The sequence below is a fragment of the Oreochromis aureus genome, linkage group 23, assembly GCF_013358895.1.
Source record: "Oreochromis aureus strain Israel breed Guangdong linkage group 23, ZZ_aureus, whole genome shotgun sequence".
NCBI lineage: Eukaryota > Metazoa > Chordata > Actinopteri > Cichliformes > Cichlidae > Oreochromis > Oreochromis aureus.
The window spans coordinates 37,812,688-37,840,205 of NC_052963.1; the positions used below are offsets into that span (position 1 = coordinate 37,812,688).

At 40.6% G+C, this 27,518-nt stretch overlaps 1 protein-coding gene across 1 annotated transcript in view; it reads right to left on the reverse strand.

Annotated features, from left to right (window-relative positions):
• scfd2 (sec1 family domain containing 2) overlaps positions 1-27,518 on the reverse strand; it is a 101,168-nt gene that overhangs the window by 57,364 nt on the left and 16,286 nt on the right. The window contains exon 4 of the mRNA XM_031753888.2: positions 24,217-24,392. Coding sequence (XP_031609748.1) covers positions 24,217-24,392 — 176 coding nt within the window. The remainder of the gene's footprint in view (positions 1-24,216; positions 24,393-27,518) is intronic.

A 27,518-nucleotide genomic window follows, 5' to 3' on the forward strand; every position in this document is an offset into this window, starting at 1 on the left:
GCTTTCAGCATATGGTACTGCAGAGAAAGCTGAAAGGGGAGCTCTGGAGTGTTTCTGGGGCCCTACAAAAACTACCTCACTCAAACAGTGTACTACAAGTGTAGAAGATTCTGTGTTCACAGAAAAGTATTTAGTTTTTTAAATGTATATATGGCTCCCATGTTGCACTCTCGCTTCATTTTAAATAGACTTTGTGGCTATTTCTGTTTGGAGTTTGCGTGTCCTCCCATCTGGCTTCTTCCCACAGTCCATGAATGTCAAAGATATGAATGTTAGGTTAACTGGTGATTATGAATTTTCCATAGGTGTGAAATTGAGCAAATATAGTTATTTGTATATCCTGCCTCTCATCCCATGACAGTTGGGATAGACACCAGAGCCACCATGAGATGGAAAAGCTGAAAAAAAATGGATAGACGGATGAACATGTGGTTACCAACCTTTATGGCTTGTGGCCTTTTCAAATGGAGCAATGGCCACTGTGACAGATCGTCATACTTTTTGGCCACAGTGTGGGTTTTGTTTCTTACATTGATGTATTTGGGTGAAAAAAATTGAAAACCCCATCCTTTTTCTTCTGCTTATCCAATTTGGAGTTGTGGGTGACGGATGCGGGAGCCTATCCCAGCTGGCATGGAGTAAGAGGCAGGGTATACCCAGGACAGATCGCCAGTCTGTCTGGGCTAACAGAGAGAGAGAGAGAGAGAGAGGGAGACAACCATTCATACTCATATGTGAGCTCTCCCTTAGAGAAAGGGCGAGGACCTCAGTCATTCAGGAGTGAATCAAAGTGAACCCGCTGGGCATCAAATGGGTCAGTTGAGGTGGTGTTACAGGTGTTTCTGGCATGTGCAACCCGGAAGTAGCTCGAAGGATTGTAGCTTTTAACTGGCTTGGGAACACCTTGGTATTTCCACAGAAGTGCTGAAGGCAGGTAGGGAGCGCCGGACATTTTTACTTAGACTGCTGCCCCCTGCTGTAGAAAATGAAAGGATGTATTTGGATCTCTATTAGCTCACAAGAATTACACATGATAATTTAGAAAGTCAAATGAAATGCATGCTGTGTATTCATCCAATGAGCTTCTGATTTTTAAATATCATGGACTTTTGACGCATCTTATTGGAATTAACACAGTGGCATAGATCACCTACAGACAGTCAGGGACAAAACATGTTTTGCTACATAAGCAGAACAGCAACTACGAGATATCAAAACTTGTGCAGTCTACACTCGCGTCATTTTTCAAATTTGTACAAATCAACCAAGTATTCCTTCCCTAACCATATGTATAAACTGTGTACTGCTATGTGCATGTGTTTTCACATTCAAGACAAGTGTGCACTTCAACTGAGTCCTTTCAAGCGCTCTATAAAAGCTGCTGTCAGCTGCATACCATGGCGCCAGATCAGGAAATAGAAGTCTTGGTACAGAATTGGGACTGAGCTGAGTGAAGCTGAGTGGGACCTCTGAGTAAAACTTTCTCCAAGTTAAATTCAACAATAGCCAACTCACAGCTCTGGCACACAGGATAAGTGGAAATGTGGTGGTGAACTGTACACCTCTGTGAACATGATGGAGTGGAGTAAACCATGCTTTCAGTAGAAGTTTGGGTCAGACAGAAGTGTTTCACTCAGATTATTCCAGAAGATAATTTAACCACAAAGGTAGATTAAAATGCAAAGTAGGACTTTACAAAAGAAACAATAAGATGGTGAGCAGTGCAACCTCCAAGTTCTGGATCTCATACAGCTTTTAAGTACTTCTTACTGGTTTACAAATCACAGCATCAGCAATCTAACGCTCTAAAAATGACCACCTAAGCTCATTTTATGCAAAGGTGTATTTAATTTAAGTGCAAGTATCCAGCATATGAGTTATAAGAGCTCAGTACTTATCTAAACTCAGTTAGAAAAACCCCCAGCACCTTCCCAGGAAATTCTGCAAGATATACACCCAATGACAGAAAGATGGCTAAATCTGTGACACGCATGTCTGTGAAAGAGTGTAGATTTAGGGGCAGCCTTACTACCGTAATAGCAGGAAAATAGCATTATTATTATTATTATTATTAAAGACAATTACTGAATCCACGGCCTCTGCTGCCATGCTCTAATGTGACCATTATATACAATTATAGAATAACAATGGCATTACTCTGTCAAAACAAAGCTAATTTTAGGGCTTGCAATTACTCAGAGAAAGCCATTACTTTAAATTACTCTAGTTTCTTATCATGACATAGTATTTCCCTAAGAAAAGCTGACTTTGGATAAAAATATAGAAACTGTCTTTGTTCTCCAAATGGACTCAGGACATTGGCTAATGCAAAGTTTGCCAGTGGGCTATTGGTAGAAAGCTGAAACATCACCGGCATCTTGCTCAGACCTTTGCACCAATCATTAGGTCGCTCTTGCTTATGTTCTGGTTTAAATATGTTTGCCAGTGATTGACAGATTACTGTTTGGCAACTCCAACAATCCTGGAGTCCATAAAGGCTCAATCTCGTCCAATCACAGAGTCGGGCCAAACTCCGCCCAAGCCTAGTGTTGCCTGCACAGGAAACCAGCTCCAGATGCAGCCCCTGGAGGAAGGTGAGTGTTTCAGATGCAGTGCAGTGCACTAACCAGAACCAGGCCTCACTTGCATTGCTCCCTGCCTGCACAATGAACCTTTTTCTGGGCCTGAGGGCAGGGGGAGGGGTGGGTGTCGGAGGTGTGGGTCCTTGTGGGAGCATGAACCAAGTTGGCTATAGGTCAGTTGTTCTAGTCGACCAAAGACTCTCTGGCCAGAACTCACCTCAAAGGGTTTTCAGACAGTTTATCATTACCATAGGAACCAGGAAAAAAAACTAATTTGAATTCTTTTGGAAAAGCACACATGTGCTTCATTTGCAAATATATAATCACAACCAATTTGCATTCACAAATAACACGCAAAGCTGGAAGGGATACAAGCAAACTTCTAAAAACAAAACACATAAATCCTCGGGGAAAGAAGACAGCAACTAAAGTTTGCCTCTAAATTATGTAATGCAAGCTTACCATTGATTTGTAATAGAACAGCTGGAAGACAAACAAAGTCTTTACCCTTAGAGAGACTGGAAGGATTCTGCACATGTAAACAACACCAAAAATTAATGCAAACTCACATTCTGTTAATGAGCATGCCTTATCTAAGCCTGCTGGCACGAGTGCACGTGTGCAGTATCTCAGCGGAGACACCTGGTCATTGTAACCTGCTGTGATGACAATGACGGATCCGAGAATGGGTTTACCGTTTATTAAAAGGCGGAAATTTGCCTTAAGTTAAGAAGGAATGGAAAAATATAGTTTATCTCTGGATCTCTTAACAGCCATTATTCTGTCTTGTGTGAAAGGTTGTGGACATTGTATCAGATTTTTAGCCAGAACAACGGAAACAGGACTTTAAACACAAAGAAGAGCAAGTGTGCACATAAGATCATAGATATACTGACCAGAGGAAGATCAACTTAAATCACTCAGTTTTCTGCAAAATGAGTTTGAATTTTATTTATTCAACCCATCCTTTTGTCTTCCTAATCAGGAAACAAGCAATAAATTAGCCATAGAAATTAAGTCTGATTGTGTCTATTTATATACAAGACATTTAAAGCCACTTTATACTATAAGATTTTTATCAGCAAACATTTGCACAGTTTATTTGTCTTTGTCTATTTTTTGTTTTCACAAAACATCATTCAGTTTGGCTAATTTTTCAGAGGTTGAGACAGGCCAAAGATGTGGATTGTGCTAACTACAACATCCGAAAGCCTGAGCGGTTCCCTACCTTCTAAAGTGTTAGGTTTCAGCTGTTCAGAAGCTGTACTAAATTACAAATACATCTTACTTTTGCTGCTGGCGTACTTTGATGTAAGTCATGACTCTGATGTACAAAATGTAAATGGAAAAACAAGTAGCTCTAATTGTGGAGCAATCATAACAAGGAAATATATTTGTCAAAGAGATTCTCTGGTCAAGACTCAGACAACAGAACAGAATAAATGCTGCATACAACAGGTTCTACCTCCTCTGCATGGCAACCAACTTTACTTTTTTTTTTTTTTAACACTCATTTTTGACTGAAAGTAGCACCTTATGAACGTTTTGTGTACTCAGGTACTACACCACATATACTGCCACCACAAGTAACTACAGGTATTGCCACATTCACCAGGGCTGAAATTTTAAGGATTACAATTGTCACCACTCTCTTCTCTAGACGTATCATCATCCAGGTGACCTGGTAATGTAACAAAAATGTTTGAGGGGAAAGCAGACCAAGATTTTCTTTCATGCAACTCTACCTGTACAGGGTGGATTATGGAACGTACACCCTGATCGCAAACATGCACGTTGTCTATCATTGGGCCAACTCATGCATGTCTCTGACTGAGGGGAACATAAATATAAAACAGGAGTAAAGGAGAAAGACACGAGTACTTTATTGATTGCCTGATGGGATAAATGTACAGCTGCCTGGCTGCTCAACACACTGCAAGTTGTTTTTTGTATTACAGTTCATTCCTGTATTTGTTTAAATTTTTTCCTGAATGCTGCACCTGCAATATCAAATTGGTGCAAATGTTTTCTTAACATTTCTTGGATTCGTATGCATTTCATCAAGTTGTATGTACTGAGTTCTTAGGCCGCTGTAAAGAAAGTGAGCTTAGTAAGCTCTTATTTGTAAGGTGACCCCCCCCCAGTCTAGATCCAGCAGCTTGCCTGTAATGCTTGCTGGATGACAGACACATAAAACTTTTGTTTTAAATGAGGTCTGGATTACCACACAGTGTGTGAGATGTGTGTGATTTTCTTCTGCCCAGCCAAGTAGCCCGGCTGCTGAACCGCACGCTACACTGTTGGGGGAGAAATCAATGAACATCTGCACAGAGAGGGATGGATGGTCAGCTGCTTCTCTGTCTGTACAAGTAAAAGCTTTCAGTAGCTTTTACATCAGTTTTCGTCTCTTTCACCTTTTATCCCCTTTAATCGTCTGTCTCCCCATGCAACTCTCTGTCTTTTATCTTTTCCTCTTTCGCTCCCTGTGTGTCAAAGGTTGGTTTGGCCCAGAGCTTGAGGACTATAATTTAGAGGAGACATGAGACCCAATCACAGAAACAAACACAGTCCCCGCACTCCGCCCTGTCACCGCCAGTCAGCCACATGCTGGTCAATGTGGCTGGATTCTGTCTGCCCGGCACACGACACCATGCTTGCTTATCTCACTTAGGCTAAGACCTGCAGTTCGTTTGCGGTGCTGGAAAAATACGGAAGACAGAAGTCGCACAAGCTTTTAAGGTAGTATCCTCCCTTATGTTTGGAAACATAAGGAAATTAACAAGGCTTCTTTTTTTTTGCTGCATGGGCTGCAACAGATTATGGCGCAATTCTCCAGATGAGAGAATTGCAGCCACAAACCCCAGGGCCATGTAAAACCTCCCGCACTTTTCTCACACTGAGGAAAACCAAGTCATACAAAGACACATGCACACAGAAACACACAAACATCCCCCTAATACTGCCAAGGATAGTACATTACATCCACTACTAATTGACTCAGGAGGCTCCAGCAGGGAGAAAACATCCTGAGGTAAACACACGGTTTCTACACGAAACAGAAAGAAACGGCCACAATTCGTCCGATGGGATTCAAAGCAAAACAACTGTGTTCGACATTTTACTGTTGCTCAGTTTCACTTTTCCGTGCATCCATTCAGAACGGACATAATATACATATTCACTTTTCTTTTCATGCATCTACTTTTCTTTTTTTTTTTTTTTAAATCAAAGAAACATGAGAGATTAAAACAGCCCCTCTGAATCCAGGGTCTGTCTCACACATGGATGAGAAGTTGCATAGTTGGTGGGGGCAGAGTAGTTGGGGGTTTGAGTACAGTTAACCAGCACAAAGAAGGTTATTTCAAAATAAAAGTTTGGCTTATACTAATATGGAAAGAGTAGGCAAAATTCAGATTTGTAAATCATTAATTAATCAATTAAGCATGATCCTTCAATATGTTTAAGCTTGATTTATGATAAAAAAAATACATTTTTAAGTTAATATGAGTCTGTTTGTATAAGGGAGGGATAAAGTTGCTGCCTCTGAGAGATGTTGCACTTTGATTCAGATCCAGGGCTTGAGGAAAATCACAAACATTAGGGGGCACTGCTGCACCATGACAAATCCCATCCATGAACGCACCCTGCATGGACTGAACTGTGTCTGTCTGTTTTCTCTCCCTCCAAAACTCCATTCTGGAAAAGGCTTCAAAAGACAGGAAATGTGCGAAAGTTGAAATGAATATTTTTAAACAATATGCTGCATACTGCGGGTCAGAGCTGTGTGACTGTGAATCCTGCATATCTGACCTTAAGTCCGTCCGTGCAGTAACTTCTAAATTCAGCAGCATGTCATCACTAACTTTTGCAGAACTCTGTCATCAGTTAATTTATAGTAACGTTTGAATAAAACATGGAATTCATTATGAATAAACTAAGAGCTGCATCACGTACTGGTGTACTATGACGTGAGTCATTACTCTGAGGAGCAGCTAGTGTGCTCTCAGTCTCTCAATGGACGGGGCTAATGTGTGTGTGTGTGTGTTATCGTGAGCCACATATTGGCAGTAGGCAGGGCTTCTTTTCTGACCTCACGTTAACACAGAGGTCAGAGGCAACACTATATTTACTAGAGAGGACTTCAAAATGAGAAAAAAAAATGGTAATGCACACATCTGTTTTAAAGCAGTGGGTTTCAAGGCTTGCAGAGGAAATGTGAGTGATGCGTGTGGGTTTTTTTTGTGTGTGTGTAAATAAGGTCTACATCATAATCTGGACTGTCTAGCCAACCTGTGCATATCTCAGATAGACACAGACAAACACGCCTACGCGTGGCAGCTCTTCCCTAAACATTTATAGAACACTCATTACTGCAACGGGAAATGGAAAACAACTAATCTCCCTTCATCCCACTGTAAAAGCACTCTCATACACACACCTGGCTGGATGTTGATGTGTACTGGAACACTTTAACAACAAACAAAACAATCCGGAAAGAATATACAATAAGCATAAATATAGATCCAAGGACAGACAAAGGGAAAGGTTTGGAATTATGGGAAGTGAATGAAGAAAGACCTCCTCTAAGAGATGCTATTAGTGAGTGAGCTAGATCCCATGATGCTCTCTGATGACCTATTTGGTGATGAGACTCAGACCAATTCTTTATCAGTCAATTATGATTAACCAGGCCATTTTACTGTCTGAGCTGAGGCTAACTTTAGATGTCTGAGTATTTAAAAAAAATCATCAGATTGTGAAAGAAGACCTGAATTTCAGTGTGTGCATACAAACACTTCAATTAAAGATTTGAATGACCGCATAATAAAGAGCTACAGGCAGATTCTTCTATCCATTTTTTGTTGGAAAGCCATGGTTCACACATAAAGGAGAAGAGAAAATTGAGTTAGGAAACTGGAGCCACAGTGAGGGCTAGTGATGAAAGGAACTTTCAAAATAAAAGCTGAGAAGAGATAAAATGTTTATTTCTAACTTCCAAAATTTGAAAGCGTTACTGACAAACACATCTTTGCAAGACGTTTTTTTAAACACAGTAACTTGTCTCTCTGTGCTCAGCATGTCAGAGCAGTGGACCATAAAAAGAAAGCTTTTTCTGTGAGTAACCCAAGTCCTGTGTCCGGGTTGCTGTGCACACACAACAGTCCTCTGTCACACACACATACTAGCATGTCACCACTAATACAAGTTTAACTTTGTCTTACTAATGCAAACATACACCAAATTATAGCAACAGAAGCATTTTGTGCCATGCTTATGTTAACTGAAGTGTCACAGGAGAAGCTATACACAACATAACATGCAGGCAAGAGCGCGAGCACAGACATACAGCGATTTGTTTGCAGACTACATGTCTGCACATTAACACCCATCACCCTCCATGAATTCCATCTGTTATAACACTCTGAGTATCAGAGGGCTTAACAGGATCTCTTTTTGGCAATTCATTTGAGCCTGACCCACATTTCATGAAAAGTGGCAAAGACTGATAGCCACAAACAAGTACAGGGGCTGGAGGAGACAGAAGTTGGGGTCAGGATGGAGACAGGCAGGGTGATGAGTGCATGGCTGACTTCTCTTTATGTATGAATATGTGTGTGTGTCTGTGTGTGTGTGAAAACGAAACACTCCTGGTCTGCTGACTCTGGTTCAAAACACAGTCTGAAATGGAACAATACTAACAAAATCAGCCAGGATTTCTACTGCGCAAACATTCCCAGAGCTTTAAGCTCATGGCTCAGCTAAAAACACTAACAGGAGAAGTATTGAAGCAAGCTTAAACCATTAATACTGGCTAACACCTTTTCCCCCCCCAAACCTGGTTTTAGACACAACACATCCTCATCACCATTATTGGCTCCACATTCCAAGATTCATGAATCCATCACATAGTGTATCAGGGGTGTTTCTGGGATTTTTTAAAAACGGGAACAGTCAATAGTGTAATGAATCTGAGAATTCCCATGCCCTAATACAGACTGCATAGTTAGATATTTGCATTGTTCTGAATAACATTTTTATTTTACCATTTAAACAGACAAAGCAATTCTTTGAGGTTCTTTTTAGGTTGAACTAAAAGCCCTCTTGCACCATATGTAAATAGAAGACCTCATTAAGTGTATAAAAAATGTGTATGAGTGCGTAAAACCCCACAACTGTGTGAAGCCTGCTGGAAATTAATTTAGATTGTGTTTGTTGTGATTAATTAATAATATATTCGTATGTAGAAATTATGAATTGAGTAATTTTTAATTTACTTCCAAATGCTTACACAAAATGACATGGCAACTATGCTGAGAGAAAATGAATGTACATTAAAACTAAAATAGAAATTTAATCTACAAAAGAAGTATCAAAGCTCACATTCTTATTTAACCCAACATCAAGTATTATATAAACACATCCTGCATTGGCTAGAAACTTGTGAAAAACTGGTTGAAAATTCAGCAAGTTATGATGATTTGTGGATAGATCTCCTACTTCCATAAATATGCAACATAGCACAGAGATGACTTGTACTAACATGATTGCTGTACTGACGCACAAGATTCAATTACAAATCACAAATGGTGAAATCACAACTGCCAAAACTAACAAGTATTATAACATTAATCAAGTAACAGCTCCAGAGGGCTTTTGCAAGAACGTTTAGAATGACTAAGGATCAAGATGGTGTTGGACAATGAGTCCAAGTGACTCACTAAACTTAGACTGAACTAAACTCCCCTTCATACGATATACCTGAATCCTTATCATACTCCTCCTAAGGTTCCTATGGCTCATCTTCACTTCCCAGAATTCTTGGGTCACATGCTGCGCTCCCCTCACGCATCACACATCCCTCACAACAACTTAAAGATAGCAACAGAAGCTTTGGGTGGAAAATTTCTCAACTAAGGAAAAACCTTTTCAGCTGTTTCAAATTTGATTATTTCCTTTGCACCTCTTGGGCCCACAATAAGCTAGTTGGGTCTTTTTTAAATACGAAAGCATCACTGACCATCTCTGGCCTTTATTCCAAGTTAAAGTTGACAATGTGCCACAGGGTGCACGACGTTTGCCTGACCTCTGTGATAACTGATAACAGTAGATGTCTGGCAGTAAATCCTCAGACACCATTCATCTCTTCATACACTGTGAAAATAAATGTCTCTCTTTTTCATCCCGTCCCATCATCCCTGTCCTTCCTGAACAGATGGTAAACACATCACTAATGTCTTGTCTGTCTGTTTGTCTATCCTGTGACGCTGCGCAGAGCCTCGCTGTTAAACAAGAACTAAACACATCACACTGGCAAAGAGGTACATCTTCTCCAAACAACACTAAGACTGTGAGAACTATAGTGTCACTTTGTGCTTGATGACCTAAGTACTAAAGTGTACCCAAGTATACCACTCAGCTAATATTATCCAATTTGTACCTCCTGTATTCAGTAGTCTGTAGACTCATGCTCACAACACACTTTTTGATATACTTTGTTAACAAATTTCCATTACAGGACTTCATAAATCTGTAGATCAAAATATTATAAAGCTTTACTCCATTCTAATCAAACGCTATTATACTTAGTTAATTATTTGATTTAATCTCCTAAAAAAGTTATGCAACAATTAATAGACTGAGAAAAATGTCTGATTAATGAGTATCAAAACAATTAAACTCACACTTTTGTGCCAGTGCTACATGGCACAGTTATCTTTAGACATAAAGGACAAAAGCCAGCTGAAAGAGGACAAATTGTAAAAGCCTAACTGTCCAGAAACCAAACTGGAGTTTGCTGCATTTGTATCCATGTGGTACAAACCTTAACTACTCAGGTCACAACAGTCAAGGGATTTTATTGTTGTCATTCAGATGTCTTTAGTCTCACATGATATTGGACAAAAGAGTTAATGTTGATTAATGTGCCACTGAAGAACAAGAGTAATTATTTTTTCCTTTTTCTTTATGATACTTGCAAAAAATAATATACTATGTAAATTTAATGTAAATCGGATGATTCTGACACATTAGGTTGACTTCCTGCTCCCCCCAACTAAATGCACTTCTACAGTGATTTAATACTGAAATGATGATCTGGATCTGAAATACATAAAAGTACTGCTTGACTGACCCGAAATTTTGGAGTGCCACGGAGCCATTTTGGCACTCCAATGTCCCTGAGCCATAACAAAAAATAGGGTTTTTTTCTCCTCCTTTTGAGTCAGCTTCCATCTAATTGGTTGTTCGTTGCAAATGGAAGGTTTAACCAGCAGGTCGGTTGATTCTATGCTCACAGCCAGAGCTAAATCATACAGATCCAAGAGTAGAAAAAAAACAGTCTCAAACAGAGCACTAAGAGCTGTCTATAGCCTGAGCCTTGCACTGACAGAGATTACTTGTACTTGTTTCATGTGAGCATGTACAATGTTAGCAGTATATGTATGACAGAATAGCCATTTAAAAATTAAAGCTCTGATATTCATAGTATACAACGGGTAAAATATTTAACATGTCACCAATTTTGTAAGTGCTACTGACATGAACCAGATGTTGGTAACAACCAATCCAGTCCACATATGAAAAGAAATCAAACCACAGATGTCCATAAATTATGCGTAATAATAACACATGAAGCAAGGGAGGCGCAAAAAGGCATGGAAAGTCATGACGCCCGCTGAAATCCATCAGTAATTTTAAAGAAATCCTGCCACTTAGTGCAAATTAATATCAGCTGGTTGAGTCCCAACTGATGGACTATAAGAAGGTGTCTCATTACCAAGGTGTCACACAAAAAAATGCCATGATGGGTAAAACAAATGAGCTCTCTCAAGACCTTTGCAACTTATTGTTGCAAAACATACTGAGGGCATTGGTTACAGAAGAATTTCTAAACTGCTAAAGATTCCAGTGAGCATTCTTGGGGTCATAATCTGGAAGTGGAAAGGACATTATTTCACCATAAACATACCATGAATCAGCTATGACCAGGTGCTCCCTACAAGATTTCAGAAAGAGGAGTAAAAAGAGGAGTAAAAAGAATTATCAGTAGAGTTGACCAAGAGTTACAGAAAGACCTGGAATCAGCAGGTGTAGTTGTTTTATGACACACTTTTAAAACACAGCAACACACTCAACCGCCATGGCCTGTATGCACGATCTGTATGCAAGACTCCATTCCTGAAGAAAAAGCATGCTGAAGCATGTTTAAAGTTTTCCAAACAACATTTCAACAAGACAATGATCCCAAACACACAGCCAAGGAACCTCTCGACTGGTTTCAGGGAAAGAAAATAAAGATGCTAGGATGGCACAGCCAATCACCTGATCTAAAAATTTATGGAAAGAACTAAAGCTCAGACTTGGTAGAATGGGCCCACAGAACTTTGTGTGAAAGAATGGGTACAGGAGGTGCCTTGAAGCCATGGTTATCATCACCAACAGGCTTTTGTAATAAGTGTTAAATACATTTCAGTAAGCATGTTCATTAAGTTTTCCCTGTGCCTTTTTTCATTATCAAACAAAACTTCATTTCTGGACATCTATGGTTTGATTTCTTTGCATGTGTGGATTGGATGGCTTGTTAGTGACATGTGGGGAGAATTACATCTCAATAGCACCTTTAGAAATACATTTACTTAAAAAATTGGTGACATGTTCAAAACTTAATTTTACCCACTGTATATAATCACTACAAGAAACAAGTTATATGCTTCAAGTACTTTTTAACACAAATGTGTTTTTTTGTTGTTGTTGTTGTTGTTTTTTTTTTTACATATATATTAGTGCTGTCAGCGTTAATCTCGTTAAAATGACGTTAATGCCATAACCGCATTAATGTGGAAATTTCTGTTAGCGCGGTTATTTCGTTAACAAGTTAGCGCCGTGCAGCCCCATGCACAGGGCGATTCGCGCTAACTTGCTAACGGAGATTTGCCGCGTTAATGCAGTTATGGCGTTAACATCATTTTAACGAGATTAATGCTGACAGCACTAATATATACTTATATCTGCATTTTATATACATTTTACGTCCACCTCCAACACTGGTTGAAAAAAAGAGTACGGTACACACACACACACACACACACACACACACACACACACACACTTACTTTAATGGTTATTTAATGTTGTCAATTTAATTGCATTTTTTATAGCTGATGTCAAATTATTTTAAACTCACTGGGATTTATTGATATTTATCAAAATGATAAAGCACTGTGAGCTAGGTGTATATAACATTTTGTCCACCACTACTGACATTAATGGCAATGGAAAAACTTCTGCAACCAACTTTACTATAATTTAATGGAGTGTCTCTCACAATAGCGTCCAATATGACCAAAGAGCTGAGTCAGAACCTCTCTGGCACAGTCTAAAGACAAACTGAATATGATAAGCTTTATAAATAAGATTTATTGCAGAGCTTCTGTGTTGTATAAGATTATAGTTCGATAGGTGTATCTAACTGGCAACACAGCCTGGCTTAAGGACTTTGTGTTTTTCTGAGTCAGTCATGTACAAAATTGCTTTATTTCATGAATACATTATGACATATTTCACCAAATGTGTCTAGCAAAAGTTTTGCCTGCTCAACAAAGTAAGGGAAAAAACAGAGACAGCCAACTGCAGACTGGAGTCATGCAAACTTGCAAAAATAAAAATTGGATTCTGCAGTTTAACCTCTGTACTGTTATGCTTTAGACAGGATGTGGAGAAGTGGTTAGTGCAGTGTGAACGAGGACATCTGAACTTCAGATCCTCACGGCCAGATGTGCAGTATGTGCTTAATGTGTCATTTGACTAAATGCTTTATTTTTTCTATGATCGTATCCTCATACTCACAATCAACAACTAAAAACGCAGATGCTTTTGACAATTTTAACACCAACATGACCACCTAAACAGAACACAAACTCATCAAATCATAAAAAGGTATGATTTATTATGCCTCACAAGCACAGAATATAAAACTTGTTGCTGTCAGTGGCACCCCTCGTGCAGACGTCTCTGTGTTACGACCCACGGTGCTAAGAGCGCAGAGAGATCACAACTGCACACATGAAAGACACAGCATCTTAAATAACTCAGAACAAAAGCAAAATAACAAAACAGTAGGGTGGAGAAGATGGAGACTTATAGCTGGAGATTGTGAGAAGGGGGAATGTATATAAGCAGTCCTCTCCTCCTCGGGCCCCTTCATCCCTCCCCCCGCTCATAATTAGCGGTTCGGCGTCGCTGCTCGTTTTGGGTTACTTTTATTCCTTACCCCATTTCCATGAAAACAGCAGTGGGACAAACAGACCCACATGTGTCTCTAAATGCACCGAGAACAATAGAAGACAAAAAGTGGGGTGTATGAGTTCACTCCAGATGAAAGCTAGAGTGGGAAAACACAGGAATTAGTGAGGTTTTCGCTCACATGTTTTCAAATTGAGTTCTCGTATTGGATAAAATGCAGCGTGGAGGGCTGGAGCAGCTTAATTTTGGCCTTGGTTGGTATACACCATGACAGGCAGTGGAAACTTTTCAAGAACGCTCTGCAGGCATTGTGAAATGCACTGTTGTCCAATAGCCAACATGTTTTAGTTATTTCTGCAAATTCAATGTATTTATGCAATGTGTAGCTCATTTAAAATACTTACTTACCCTTTGTGTCACTTGTATCTAGCAGCTATTTGGGCAGTGGTTTCTATTCGTCATAATTGCACTAAACATATCCAGTGTTTTGGCAAATGTTCTAAGGCATTTCAAACAAATTCATTTACAAATATTTCATCAGTGTGTACTTCTTCAAGTTGGCCATTCTGGTTCCAGTGTCTTACAGGCTGTTTCAGCACATGGCTACAGTTCTTTTTACTGTGGGACCAGATACTCCCTTCTACTCCAGATAAAAACCAAGATATCGTCAGACACATTTGTACATGTGAAGTCCAATTGTAGAAAAAATTAAAAATAAAGGGTTAGAGGTGGAAAAAGATGGACACTTGGATGTAACAGAATATCTAAACTAAGAAAGAAAACACTAATAATATGGAATGAGGGGAATGGAGGATATTTAACCATCACCAGATTCCACTCCAGCAGAGAGCCTGGGGGGTATTTCCCTATTCTTTGCACCCCTATGTCAATCATGTTACAAGGCAAGCAGAGAGATTGGTTCCCTCCACAGATGAGTTTCATTTCTAGCTCATACAAGATCAGTCCAAGAACAACAAAAGGCAACCTTCCTAAACACACACACATGCACACACACTCATGCACACACACACACAGAAGGGAAGCTGTGCAGCATGCAGTATTTCATCTTCATAGCGCCTAACAAATGCAAATACCAGCTCAATTTGAAAGCTGAGCTCTAAATCAGATACAGCAAGTGTTGTCACAACCTATAAACACTGAAACATTTAAAGTTGGAGAGGACTGGGTTCTGTACGCTCTGGTTCCTCAAATCAAACTAAATGCCCACTTGTAAAGAACAGGCTCGCACAACACTGAGATGATGCTGGACTTAATCAAATCAACAAATAAAGCCTTCCTCTAGAGTCAGAGGTCTCTGTAACATCACACAGGTCATTTGTGCTCTTATTGCTAACATGACATATCTATTTGACACACTAGTTTCCAAACACAGTCAGAGGTGGAAACCCTCTCTTGGTTCATAATAAAGTCAAGTCTGACCCTGTCACAGATACACATATGAAATGAATCGGTGCACTTCACCTGACCATCCACTCAAACCATTTGGATCCAAACCTTTCAGCTTTGCGTTACACATGGAGCAGTGCCTGGGGAGGTATAAGTAATTAATGACAGAGCAGGGATGGCAACAGTCTGTCTCTGATTGACCTGGTTTGACCCTCACCGCTTAGTTGCCATAGTGATTGGTCAGTCTCGTTCCCTGTGGGTGACTGGGCAATTCCCTGGGGCCACCAGGTAGTCCACAGAACGGGTATGAGATAACCAAGTGTTGGGGGCAAAGGAAAGAAAATTGTGCAGACTGGCATTTCAGATGGGTACAATTACACTCTGAAACAAAGAGAGGTTCTAGTCGAGAAGGTGGGCAACATCATTTCCAAAGCCACATTGGCTAAGAAAAAGTGAAGGACCATATAATGGAAATGTGAACTGAAACATGACAACCATAATGCTGAGTACTGTTAAGCTCCATGAATTTCAATGCATGTTAATTTAGTGCTTTACAATGAGCCTGGGTGCCTGTTTCAGAAACCCAAAACTTTAATTTTGAAAATGTTCTTTAGGTCAGGCTGGTTTATTCTTAAATAAAACAATCTGCTTAAAGGCTGCATATATATTGTATATTATAATAAAATAGGGCAGCAGCCCTATAATAAGTTGGTGTGGTGGTTAGCACATTGCCTTAGAACAAGAAGGTCCTAAATTTGACTCCACCATCTGACGGGGGCCTTTCTGTATAGAGCAGGGGTCCCCAATCCCAGTCCACGAGGGTCGGTGTCCCTGCAGGTTTTAGATCTCACCCTGTGTCAACACACCTGAATCACATGATTAGTTCATTACCAGGCCTCTGGAGAACTTCAAGACATGTTGAGAAGGTAATTTATCCATTTAAATCAGCTGTGATGGATCAAGGACACATCTAAAACCTGCAGGGACACCGGCCCTCGTGGACTGGGATTGGGGACCCCTGGTATAGAGTCTGCATCTCCCAGTGTTTGTGTGGGTTCTCTCTGGGTATCCTAGCTTCCTCCCACAGTCCAAAGACACACACTTAGTTGGATTAGGTTGTCGGTCCCTCTGTGTTAGCCCTACGTCAGATTGGCAATCTGTTCAGAGTGTGCAGGTATCAGATTAAATTGTTAAGCTAACTCAAACTCTAATATAACTGCAGTAACACACTTGGATATACAATAAATCTGGCAAGTTCCTTTTTATGTATTTATTTACAGTTTGTTATCAATAATGCCTTTAATACAGTGAATGACATCATAGTCTTTCAATCGTGTGATACTTTACAACCAGAAACATCCTAAAACTACATCACATTTGTTATCTACAGCTGATTTGTGACTTATTAACACATTCACATGGTTTGCAACTACAGAACACATTAATTCGCCTTCATTCCTTTTTGCTTGTTTGAAAATTAATGTAGCCAGGGTGACATTAACCCCTGGCTAATATCCTATAATAAAGTCTCAAGATGAGTATTTATGCTGTGGCCATCTTGGTGCATGAAAAACGGCATGATGGGAGGATCTACACTCTTTGGTTGATGACTTGTGAGTTGTTAGCTAATGAGCATATCCTGGATGATCCTCCATTATGTCTCTAATAATTACTATAATTGTTTGCTATCATACATCCTTTATACTGTCTTAATACAGTCTTTGATTCTAATAAGATATTTATAAGCAATCTCACAAACTTGTGCCATTAAGCCTTTTGGGAGCAACTGGTCACATCTCTTTGCAAATTCATCATAATCTGGCTTAATGTCGATGTTAAAATACACAGCACAGAGCAGGCATGTTTGCCCATTACCTGTGATCTGTAACATGTCATTACAGAAGAAGAATGCCAGACACTTAAGTGGAGGGCTTTCTGTTGAAATTGCTTTTAGGCAGTGGTACAGATTCAGTTATTCACCTTGAGTTTTATTAATGTCTCTGCCTTTTATTGATTTTGTTTGATGTTGTTTTCTTTTCCTTTTATGACACTGAGGGTGCGCTTGAGATGGTAATGTGTAATTTAGCCATGTTTGTCCTGGGCCTTGATTTTTATCATGACCAAAGTGGGAAGATTGTGTTTGTTTAATGGCTCATAAGTCAGAGCATTCACCTTTAGTGAACTTATGCACAAATCTGCATGATTAAAGACAAGCTGAGAATGCAAGAACTAGCAGTAAGGTTTATCGTCTGATTGCTGATATGCTTTTTACCATTAACTGACCAATAACAATAAATCTTCAATCTGATGAAACTCTTTCATCTACTTCTAGTTAAACAGTATCCAAAGAGGACAGTCAAAGGTCCTGGAATGTTCTTCTGTCTCTATTTCAAATAAGAGAAATTAACACAAAGACGTATGTCCTGTGGGCTCTGACCTTCCCTGGCCTGTGCTCAGCAGGTAGTGACAAATGACCTGATAGTAAATCTGTCCTGAGGTGGAGCTTTTCTGCAGCGAACAGAGAGCCTGTTTGTGACAACAGGAAATTGAGACAATCTCACCAGAATAAGCACATTAAGGGATGCACACGCATGAATGGTTGCACGCACACATAGCTGCGCACACACGCACCTGCTTACAAGAACATCTGGCTATAGTTTCAGATGCATAACACCATGGGAAAAAAAATGGAATACCAACAATGAGCAGTGACACGTAAAACTGAAGGCAGAGTCTGTGTGCCAGTCTCAGGAATATAAAGGTATGATGCGGTTCGTTGCCCGGAACCATCTGGGACACTGGGTCATTGTTGGGCCTCTTGCAAACCCCCGCCATCTTCCCTAATGGTCAGCTTTTTATACGGTCTTCCCTGTTAACAATCCAAGGATGAATGCTGTGTATTGTGGGATTTTTCCCAGTCTGTGGTGTCTTTCTGGAGCATGCTCAAATGAAGTCTGACGCCAGAAGGCCAAGTCAGCAGACCACACTAACCTGATTCACCACGGATGGAGAGTGTTAGTGGAAGGTTTAAGAGCCCCCCCCCCCACCTTCTGATCATGTTCCCTAGACCACCTCACCTAAACCTAAACACTGCAAGATGACAGTGCACCTCAGCACAGCAAATTTCGGGAATATCAAAAGTGCGCCTAAGCGGAGAGAGCAGTGTAAATGATCTTCAAGAAAGATCAACGATTTCAGCGCAATGAAAGTTTGGTCTGAGCAAGGGTGAGAAAAACGAGTTTCCTTTGGCCAACGCTGTGAAAAACATTCTGCAGAAACCTCAAAACACACACACTCGTGGGGGGAAAAAAACTCAAGGCCACATGAAAAATCCTCCTGACATGAAGGGCTTTGAGTCTGCAGTTTAACAGGCGCAGTAAACAATAGAAACCAGAACAAAAAATATCCGCAGATGTACATATGTGACGAGTGCAACTCTGCCTGGATACAGAGCGAGGGCCGCTTTAAGTAAAAGAGAAAATGTTCAGTGTATCAAAACCTTATGAGACCATCTTATTCCCCACCTTTAAATTTTAGAGAGCTGCAGCTTTGTAATTCTACAGCTATTAACATCAAAGCAATAAAATTTCAGTTCAGTGGGCTGAGATGTAGATTTAGTAGAAAGATGTGGAGCACTTAAAACGCAGCACATGCAAATGACTATTGAGCTGTGAAGTGAATGCAGCAAGGCCTAATATGAGGCAACTTGATTGAGCCTTCCTGTGTTACTTGATTTTCCAGGGGAGGCACAAACTGAACACAATTATAGCCAGCAGGATGGCGAGGCGATTAAGGATAAGTAATGCAGAAAGCCGGGTGAGTCAAGCACCTATCTGTCTGAAAGAAGAGAGGTAATGATAACAGGAAGTGAGATGAGTTGATTTTGCCCTCTGGCCTACCAACCCATCACCTCTGCTAAAAAGCCCCCCCCCCCACTCTATAAACAGACCTCTCTCTGCCTATTAAACAGATAGTACATTAAGGCTGAGCTGTGCAGAACAATGTAAACACAGCCGTCTCAGGATACTGGTGCTGGGAAGGGGGGTGTTGGCTTGAGATGGGGGCTATTCCTGGGTCTTCCTGGGAGTGATCATCATTGCTCTTCCCCCTTACTATAATCCTTTCCAACTAAACACAGGAAGGAAGGGATAGGTAAATAACTTGATCTTCCGATAAACTAATTTCTTTCCCACTCTACATTTTTATAAAGCTTGTTATGCTTGATAATACAGAGGCGTGGACTTTAGCAGGGTACAGGAGTTCACATGGGCCACGTGAGCTTATGCTGTAGTGAGCCATATGTTTGTGGAACGCATAACAGAGAAACAGTAATCCTGCTCAAGACATATTTAAAAGGAAGCCCCTGGTGAAGGTACAGAAAAAAATGGATGAACAGAAACAGGAGCTGAGAGACAAAGAGGCCACTTTGTAGAGAAACAGACAGGAGTTGATCCTGAACCTCCTGTGGTTTCTTCTGTGAGCAAATCTGCATTGCTCCAGGGCTAACAAACTCACAGAGAGGATAATACACGGGCTGGATGAGAGAGAATGTGGTACAGAAAGTGGATGGATGGGGAGACGGTCAGTCCAGGTCAGTACAGATGTGAGGCTGTTAAACAGTAGGGAACTAGAGGAGGTCAATGCTGGACATCTCAGGGCAGCACCCCGAAGTCATTCACACCCCTTTGTTACAATCTGGAGGAAAACAGAGCAAACAGCAGGGACACAGTGGTGACGGAACATAAGGGGGAATGTCTGGGATGTGGGGATAGTCTCCATACCCTGGGGAAAGGCCAATTACAGGCTTAAAGCCTCCTGCTTGTCTCTGGCATGTGGCTCAGATAAGATGAAAGTTACGTGGGACCAATATCAACATTTTTCCCCTCTGTCACCATAAGAAATGATGCAATCCAGATGTTGCATATATAACTGCATGAGCATACGTATTGTGGGTGCACTTTCTTACAGCTTCATATAAAAGGAGATGACATGGGTTGTTATTGTCAAACTACTAACATACTGCAGACCTGCAGGTTTGATTCTCTGCAGATCATTGTACATCCAAGAGTGTCAAGGGATAAAGGTTGAGGGTCATGAGTCTTTAGGGCAGAGCCCACTGACACTGTCCTGGGGGTTATTAATGGAGTGTTAGGGTCACCAGGCTCCACCCTGGCTGTATAATAATTTATAACACAGACGTCACCAAATGCATAAACAAATTAAAAAAATAATAATCTGGACTTATCTTGATGAATTAACCATGCCTCATGGTGAACTGTAGGTTTTCAGTGTGCTTGCAGAATAATTTGTCGATGATTATGAAAGAGGGTCTCACATGTTAAGCATTTTGAACTAAATTGTTTCTGTGGAAATATTGCACAAAAGCCCCATTTGAACAGATTTTAGGATAAGACCGATTCAACACTCTGTCAGCTCAAAAGACCCAACTAGGGAGCAGCTGCAATCAAAAAGTAGCATTACATGTAATTTTTCCAGAAATTTGCAGGTCAAACTATCTGTCTAATCTTGAAGACAGAAAAAAAATTACACTTCATCATGGTGGTTAGCACTGTTGCCTCACAGCAAGAAGGTCCTGAGTTCAATTCCACCATCAGGCCGGGGTCTTTCTGTGTAGAGTTTGCATGTTCTCCCCGTGTTTGTGTGGGTTCTCCCCGGGTACTCCGGCTTCCTCCCACAGTCCAAAGACATGCAGTTAGTGGGGTTAGGTTTACTGGAAACACTAAATTGCCCATAGGTGTGAATGTGAGTGCGACTGGTTGTCTCCTGTCTATGTGTTAGCCCTGTGACAGACTGGCGACCTGTCCAGGGTTGTACCCTGCCTCTCGCCCTAAGACAGCTGGGATAGGCTCCAGCGCCCCCCATGACCCTGAAAAAGGACAAGTGGAAGCGAATGGATAGATGGGTTTTTTTCCAAATGATTATGATGACATCCCACTGAGGTACATATACTGACACTCACACCTGAGACTGAAGTCAGTATGGTGAGAATGGTGCAACCTGTGAGGGATATCTAGTATTAAGTCGGACCAATTCAGTTCATATTTGTAGTTGGTCAGATCCTGCCAGTTATTCAGATTTAAATTAAAAACCAGCAGATACTTACATTTTCAGTCTTATTTGAACTAATGAAATAATGGGGGTTATTTTTTTTCATATCCTGTACATACAAGAGGTTTTACAATGTTATCTATCTGCCATAAAGTAATGTTAAGGGTACTGGTTTTGGATTCATAGCTCAGTTTTAGTCATATAAACACCATTTCAGACTACAACACAAACATGCAGCTAAAGCAGAGACAGCGATAAGAACCAGGCAACCAGTCTGAGTTACCCTTGGGAGATGGGGACATACAGCCGAGTGCAGCTTTCTGTCTGAGCAGCGCTGTGACCAGCAATAACTCTGAGTTTGAATGTTTGCAGAGGCATGCCCTGGTAATCCCAGCAGAGTAAAGCAACAGGCTGGGGTGAAAGAGGTTAGCTCCTCTCTATTGCACTGCTGTCATCACTTCCAAGTTCAGTGATGTGACAGACTAATCAACAGTAGGCTGGACAGCACGCTATATAGAGACACTACGCACCTTTAAAAAAATCTGTCTTTTAAAAAAATGAACTAGCAAAGTCTACTCTCCGTGGGAGGGATGTACAGTAGAAGTGTGCATGTTTAGTTTGGGAAGGCTGAGGTCCTGGCTGGGATGGTGATGGGAAGGTAAAGCAGTGAGTGTTCCTGGAAGTGGTGAAAGAGTGAGTCTGTTGAGTTTTGCCTTAGCTGCCCCACCCCTTCTAGCTCGCCTAGTACTACACATTCTGTGGACTGGAGAGCAACCAAGCCTGTTCAATCTGAACCATTCAGATGAAACCCAAGTCTTATGTCAGACAGCCAGGCCCAAGAGAAGTGAGGGAGGTATAAGAGCAGGCAGGGTGGCACTGCCAGCCAAGATGATATCTGGCTCACACACACGTAACAACTCTATTAAGGAGGTAATAAATCTGGTGGCAGTATAAATACTAAGTATCACACTTACCACATTTATTTCACAGTCCCACTAACATGCTGACCTCCAAAACCACATCTGTACCCTTTTCTGATTAACCTCCAAGCAGCAAGACCCTCACAAGTACTCAAGCATAACCTGACCAGAACACTATTCTACAGCAGCTCAGGTCGCATAGTGGATATCATGCAGCATCTTACACGACGTGTTTTTGAACCTTTATTTCACCAGAAAATGATATATTTGAGATATTAGAATCTCTTTTGTGTGCTTCTGTGTTTGTAGCCAACTTTTGGGAAAGGCATGATCTAGGCAAGGCCTTGAACTCATTGGCCCTTTGCCTCAGTTCAGTCACTGCCCATCCAAAGCCCCAGTGAACCACAGAGGTGTTGGCCTGAATGAAGTCACACTGTCCACCAGCAATGGAGCGTCCAGCTCTGGTCGGTCATACCCACAGCAGCCCTCACACACTCAGGCAGAGCAAACACATCCAGACTGCCAGGCAGAGCTGAAAGGCATTTCATCCCGCCATTTTATAGAGTAATTAACTTCTCTCTGTCCATGTTGAGCAGAGGAAAAAAAAAACAGACTCATATGGAGATTAAATAAACAGAGGGGGCACAGAGGACACACAACTCATTTCCCTTAATTCCTCAATAAAATTCAAGCCAGTTTTGATTGCAAACAACTCTCAGATCATGCTCAAGGCCTGCTTGTGAGATTTGATTCTTGAAGAATGCAATTTTGAACTTGGGGCAAGTGCCACGTATACTACACTGTTATTAACATAGTCACCATCAGCTTAATGAGACACAGTCACTTTAATGAAGTTAGTTCTCATAAGATACACTAAAACTAAAAAAAAGTATAGTGAGAAAGTTGTTTAGAATTATCCAGGTATAGCAGACAACCATGGGGCAGTGGATCAAAGTGGGTTCATGAAGTAAATGGATATTGGAACAGTAAGCCCTAAAGTCTTCTTCCTTTATTAAGTAAAACAGGGATGGCCCCAGCTGAGGATGAAGGTTTATGAGGTTGTTTTCAAATTCTAATTTGGCATGGGGCATGGCTAAGAGCTTGTTTTGTTTTTCCGTGCTTTAGTTTAATAAGTTCCTAAATACTCGGTTGTCTTACTGCTTGCTTTACAGCTTCAGGAGTATAGAGCGACTCAATGAAAATACCAAGGTAAGAGGAGCAGGAAATGGCTTTGTATTAGTGAGCTCATAGCTTGGCGCCATTAAGATTGTGTGTTAGAAAGTACAGAACATGTACTAATCACTGCTGTGGAGGTGAATGAGTGATGACTGACTGCACTCTCATTTTTGATTTATTCGTTTTACTCCGCCTCCTTCCCCCGACTTATCCTGCGACCTTTAAAAGCTCAAAGACACATGTACATGTGCCTCCACCATCCCCCATAAAAGACCTCCTGTAGATTCAAAGGCACAAAATCATGAAAATCTAGCATTTTCTCCGTGTTTACTTGATCGGAATGTTTTCCCTACAAGCAAAACTGACCTTGTTTATGACAGACACGAATCTGTTTTTTCCTGTTCCTGTCAGTTTAACACAACATTCTTGCCACCATCTTGCGAACCACAAACACACACCTACCTCCTGTGCACTGGTTATAAAATATTTACTAACAGGAGCGATGTTAATTAAAAATGCTAGAGAATATGCAGTTTTCCAGTTTAGTTAAATCTATCAGTGGCGCTTTGTTTCAAGTTATTATCTAACATCGATATGTGTTGTTGAAGTTATTTCAGTCACACTTCTCATACTCTAAAAGAAAATTACTTTCATCTGAAATAGGCTACTGTGTTGCAGTTGAAGAGCTCAAAAATGTGTCAATCTGTCATAGGTGGTATCGCATTTTTAAGATGTTCACATCCCATTTAAAAAGGAGAACATCAAGTTTTCATCGGCTTTAGCACATATGGATAATAAGGCCGTGTAAGATGAGCGCGCACCTGCAGCAGCAGCCTCTCGAAGGCCAGACAGGAATCCCAGCGAGGCAGGCTTGGGTGTCGGAGAGTCTGGGCCGTGGCCAGGCCCAGCTGGAGCACCCCACAGTGACTCTCTAGCGCCCCTCGACTGCTCCGGAACAGCTGGATGTAGGAGCACAGCTGTTCGGGGGTCACACGGCCTGAAAGGAGGGAAGATGATACAGTTATCATCTAGAGAGCAATTTGGAGCCATAAGAAATAAATCAATCAAAATCTGGCAAAGATCGTTGTATATAGTGCAATCAGAAGGTTTACAGACGCCTTGACTTTTCCCACACATTTTACAGCCTTAGGATGAAATTGTTCAAAATTAATTTCATCCAAACATAATGACAAAGTGAAAACAGAATCGTTGAAAGTTTTGCCAATTCATTAAAAAGAAAAAGCTGAAATATTACATTGACATAAGTATTCAGAGCGCTTGCTGTATTTAGCTCAAGAGCCTCAGAACATGAAGTGATCAACTTTGATCGACTTCCCTCCTTCCTGATGTTTTAGGTGGAAGGAAGGAAACCTTAAACCTGATGGTTACTCACACTGAGGTACAAAGATTCGGGGTGAAGATGGGAGAAACTTTCAAAAGGGCAACCACCTTTGCAGCACTGAACTTTATGGCAGAGTGGAACCTATACTCAGTAAAAGACGCGTCAAAGCTGGATTGTATTTTACAATAAAAAGGAATGAAAGGAATCCCACACTCTAAGCAACAAAACTTTGGAGCCCCGTGGTTATCGATTTTTAGGGCGTAAAGAAAAACAAAACAACATTCCACCATTTATAAAATCGCCTTGTCTTTATCATGAACCTCAAACTGAGACTTTGAATTCTAGCATTAGCCCACTTTAGTCACAACTACTATAAACCTTTCTGATGATGACAACGACGACGATGATGATGACGACGATGACGATGACGACAATTTGTCATAAAATCATCCAAATCATTAAATACTGAGCTGAACTGAAGTTATGTCAACTTAATTCTATGAAAACATGAATGAAAACGTTAAGTTCTAGTTACTACTTTTTGTTAATTTAATTACTAAACATTTTACTTTTATTTTAGTCAAAAGATACATACCAAATGTAATTGAAATACTGGAGTACTGATAAGCTTCAATTTTGAAATTCATCAACTTACAAAATCTTAAGGCAATTGGTTACCTTAATTTGTTTAAGTTCTGCTAACTTTTTCGGGTTTACAGTGTACAAACATATTCTATACATACAGCATTTTAAGAATTATATTAAGGGAAAATGATTAGACTATACAGTGGTCCCTCGCTATAACGCGGTTCACCTTTTGCAGCCTCGCCGTTTCACTGATTTTTTTTAGTGCAAATTTGTTTTGCGTGCCGTGTGTGTGTGTGTGTGTGTGTGTGTATAGCACATTGTGTTCTGCGTCCTGATCGGCTGTAGACCATTGCCAATCAATCTCCTGTCCAGTACAGAATGCGTTCACCTTGTCAAATTTACATAAATCTTCGATCGCTAGCAGTGTGACTCTGAAGTTGGTTTCATTCTACAATACTGGAGTTATTTTTCTACGAAGGTTTGAACTTTCAGAGTGTTTAAACAAGAGAGAAAAGTGTGAAAATGTCCATGCCTGTCTGAGAAAAGTGTATAAAGTGTGTAGTGAGGGGTTTTACAGCCTTAAAACATCTATAATAATTGTAAAAAATAAAGCTGACTACTTTGCAGATTTCGCCTATTGCTGGTTATTTTTAGAACGTAACTCCCACGATTAACGAGGGAACACTGTACACACATAGATGGGAAGAGCCAAAAGCAGAAACAACAATAGATAACATTTTACCAGCATAGCATAACAGAATTAAAAAAAACAACAAAAAAAACCAAAAAAAAATCATACACTTATCTTGGGGCAGAGGGGAATGACTGAGACTAAAGTAGAGCATAATTTTATCTTAACAAGCAAAAACTCCACAGGGTGAGAGAAAGCAGGCTCCACGGCTTGCATGAGTGTTGCCGTGTGACAGTCACAAAGGAATATTCTCTATATGTGCTTGTTACTGCGTAAAGTTTCTATGATCGTTGTTAGTCAGTGACTCATAAATGTTGCACTATGTAAGCATGTGTGTAGGTGCTTAAGCATGTCTACATATAGCTGAGGTGCAGCAACACTGACAAGAGGCGCTGAACCCGTGTTGAGTATGACTAATAACTGTAAATCAGAAGCTTTCACTGAATATTTATAGAGGTAGCAGAAAGAGCCCAGACTCCTTTTACTTTTTAGGAACCTCTGAATCTCCCCCCACTTCTCCCATTTAAAGAGACACAGGAAAAGCAGTGCAAAGGGTGTAAAGTCCAGGGGTGGTATGAAGCGCGGCTTAGAGGTATGAGAGGTTGTGTCAGGGGCTGGGATAGACAAAGGGCACACATTAACTCGCCATAAAGCCTACTTCTTTATGTTGATGTTCTGAACCAGCACCAGATGTGGGAGTATTTCCTGTTGGACTACATGGCCAGTGTTTTCTTTAGTGAGGCAAAACATATGAGCAGAAGAGAAACAGACAGGCAGGATACAAACGAAACAGAAATCTGAAGACATTAGAACTAGAAATGCAAAAAGGCACATGTCAAACTGGACGATAAACTGTGTAGCTATGAACTATTTTAAGGAGGGATACTTGGGAGAGCCACACAAAGCTGCTACCAAAGTTATATTCACAACAGCTAATCAGTAAACACGACAGGAACATATATTTCCATATGTATGTGTTGGGAAACACCTTCTGAAATGAACCGAAGGACTGAGTCCATTGGGTGGCACTTAAAGACAAAACAGATTAAGCGCCTCCGAAGGCGAATCAAGTTTCTTGTTGAATTTAAAGTGTTTTTAAAGAATAAGCTCCAGTCCAGACAGAATACTGAAAAGCTCTTTTGTGAGCATATCCAGCCATAAAAATCCTGGCAGTATAACTAAAGTTCACAAAGCTTCATGTGCCAACCATAATTCAGCACAGAACCAGGGAATAATTTCACCCAGAATGGTATCCTGTAGGCTAAAGGTAATCGGAATTTACAGCTACAGCAGACCAGATGAGAATGAGAAAACGTAAAACATCGGAAAGAAACACGGAGAAAGTACTTTAGCCAAGAAAGCCTCACAAAAGCCTCCACTCCATTACGCAATCAAACAGTCCTGGTTCAGCCTTAGCTCTTATCTGTGTCTCTAAACTTCCTTCAAAACAGTGCTATGATTCTTCAGGCATCCTGTTGCCAGATGCAAAATGAATCTGTTTT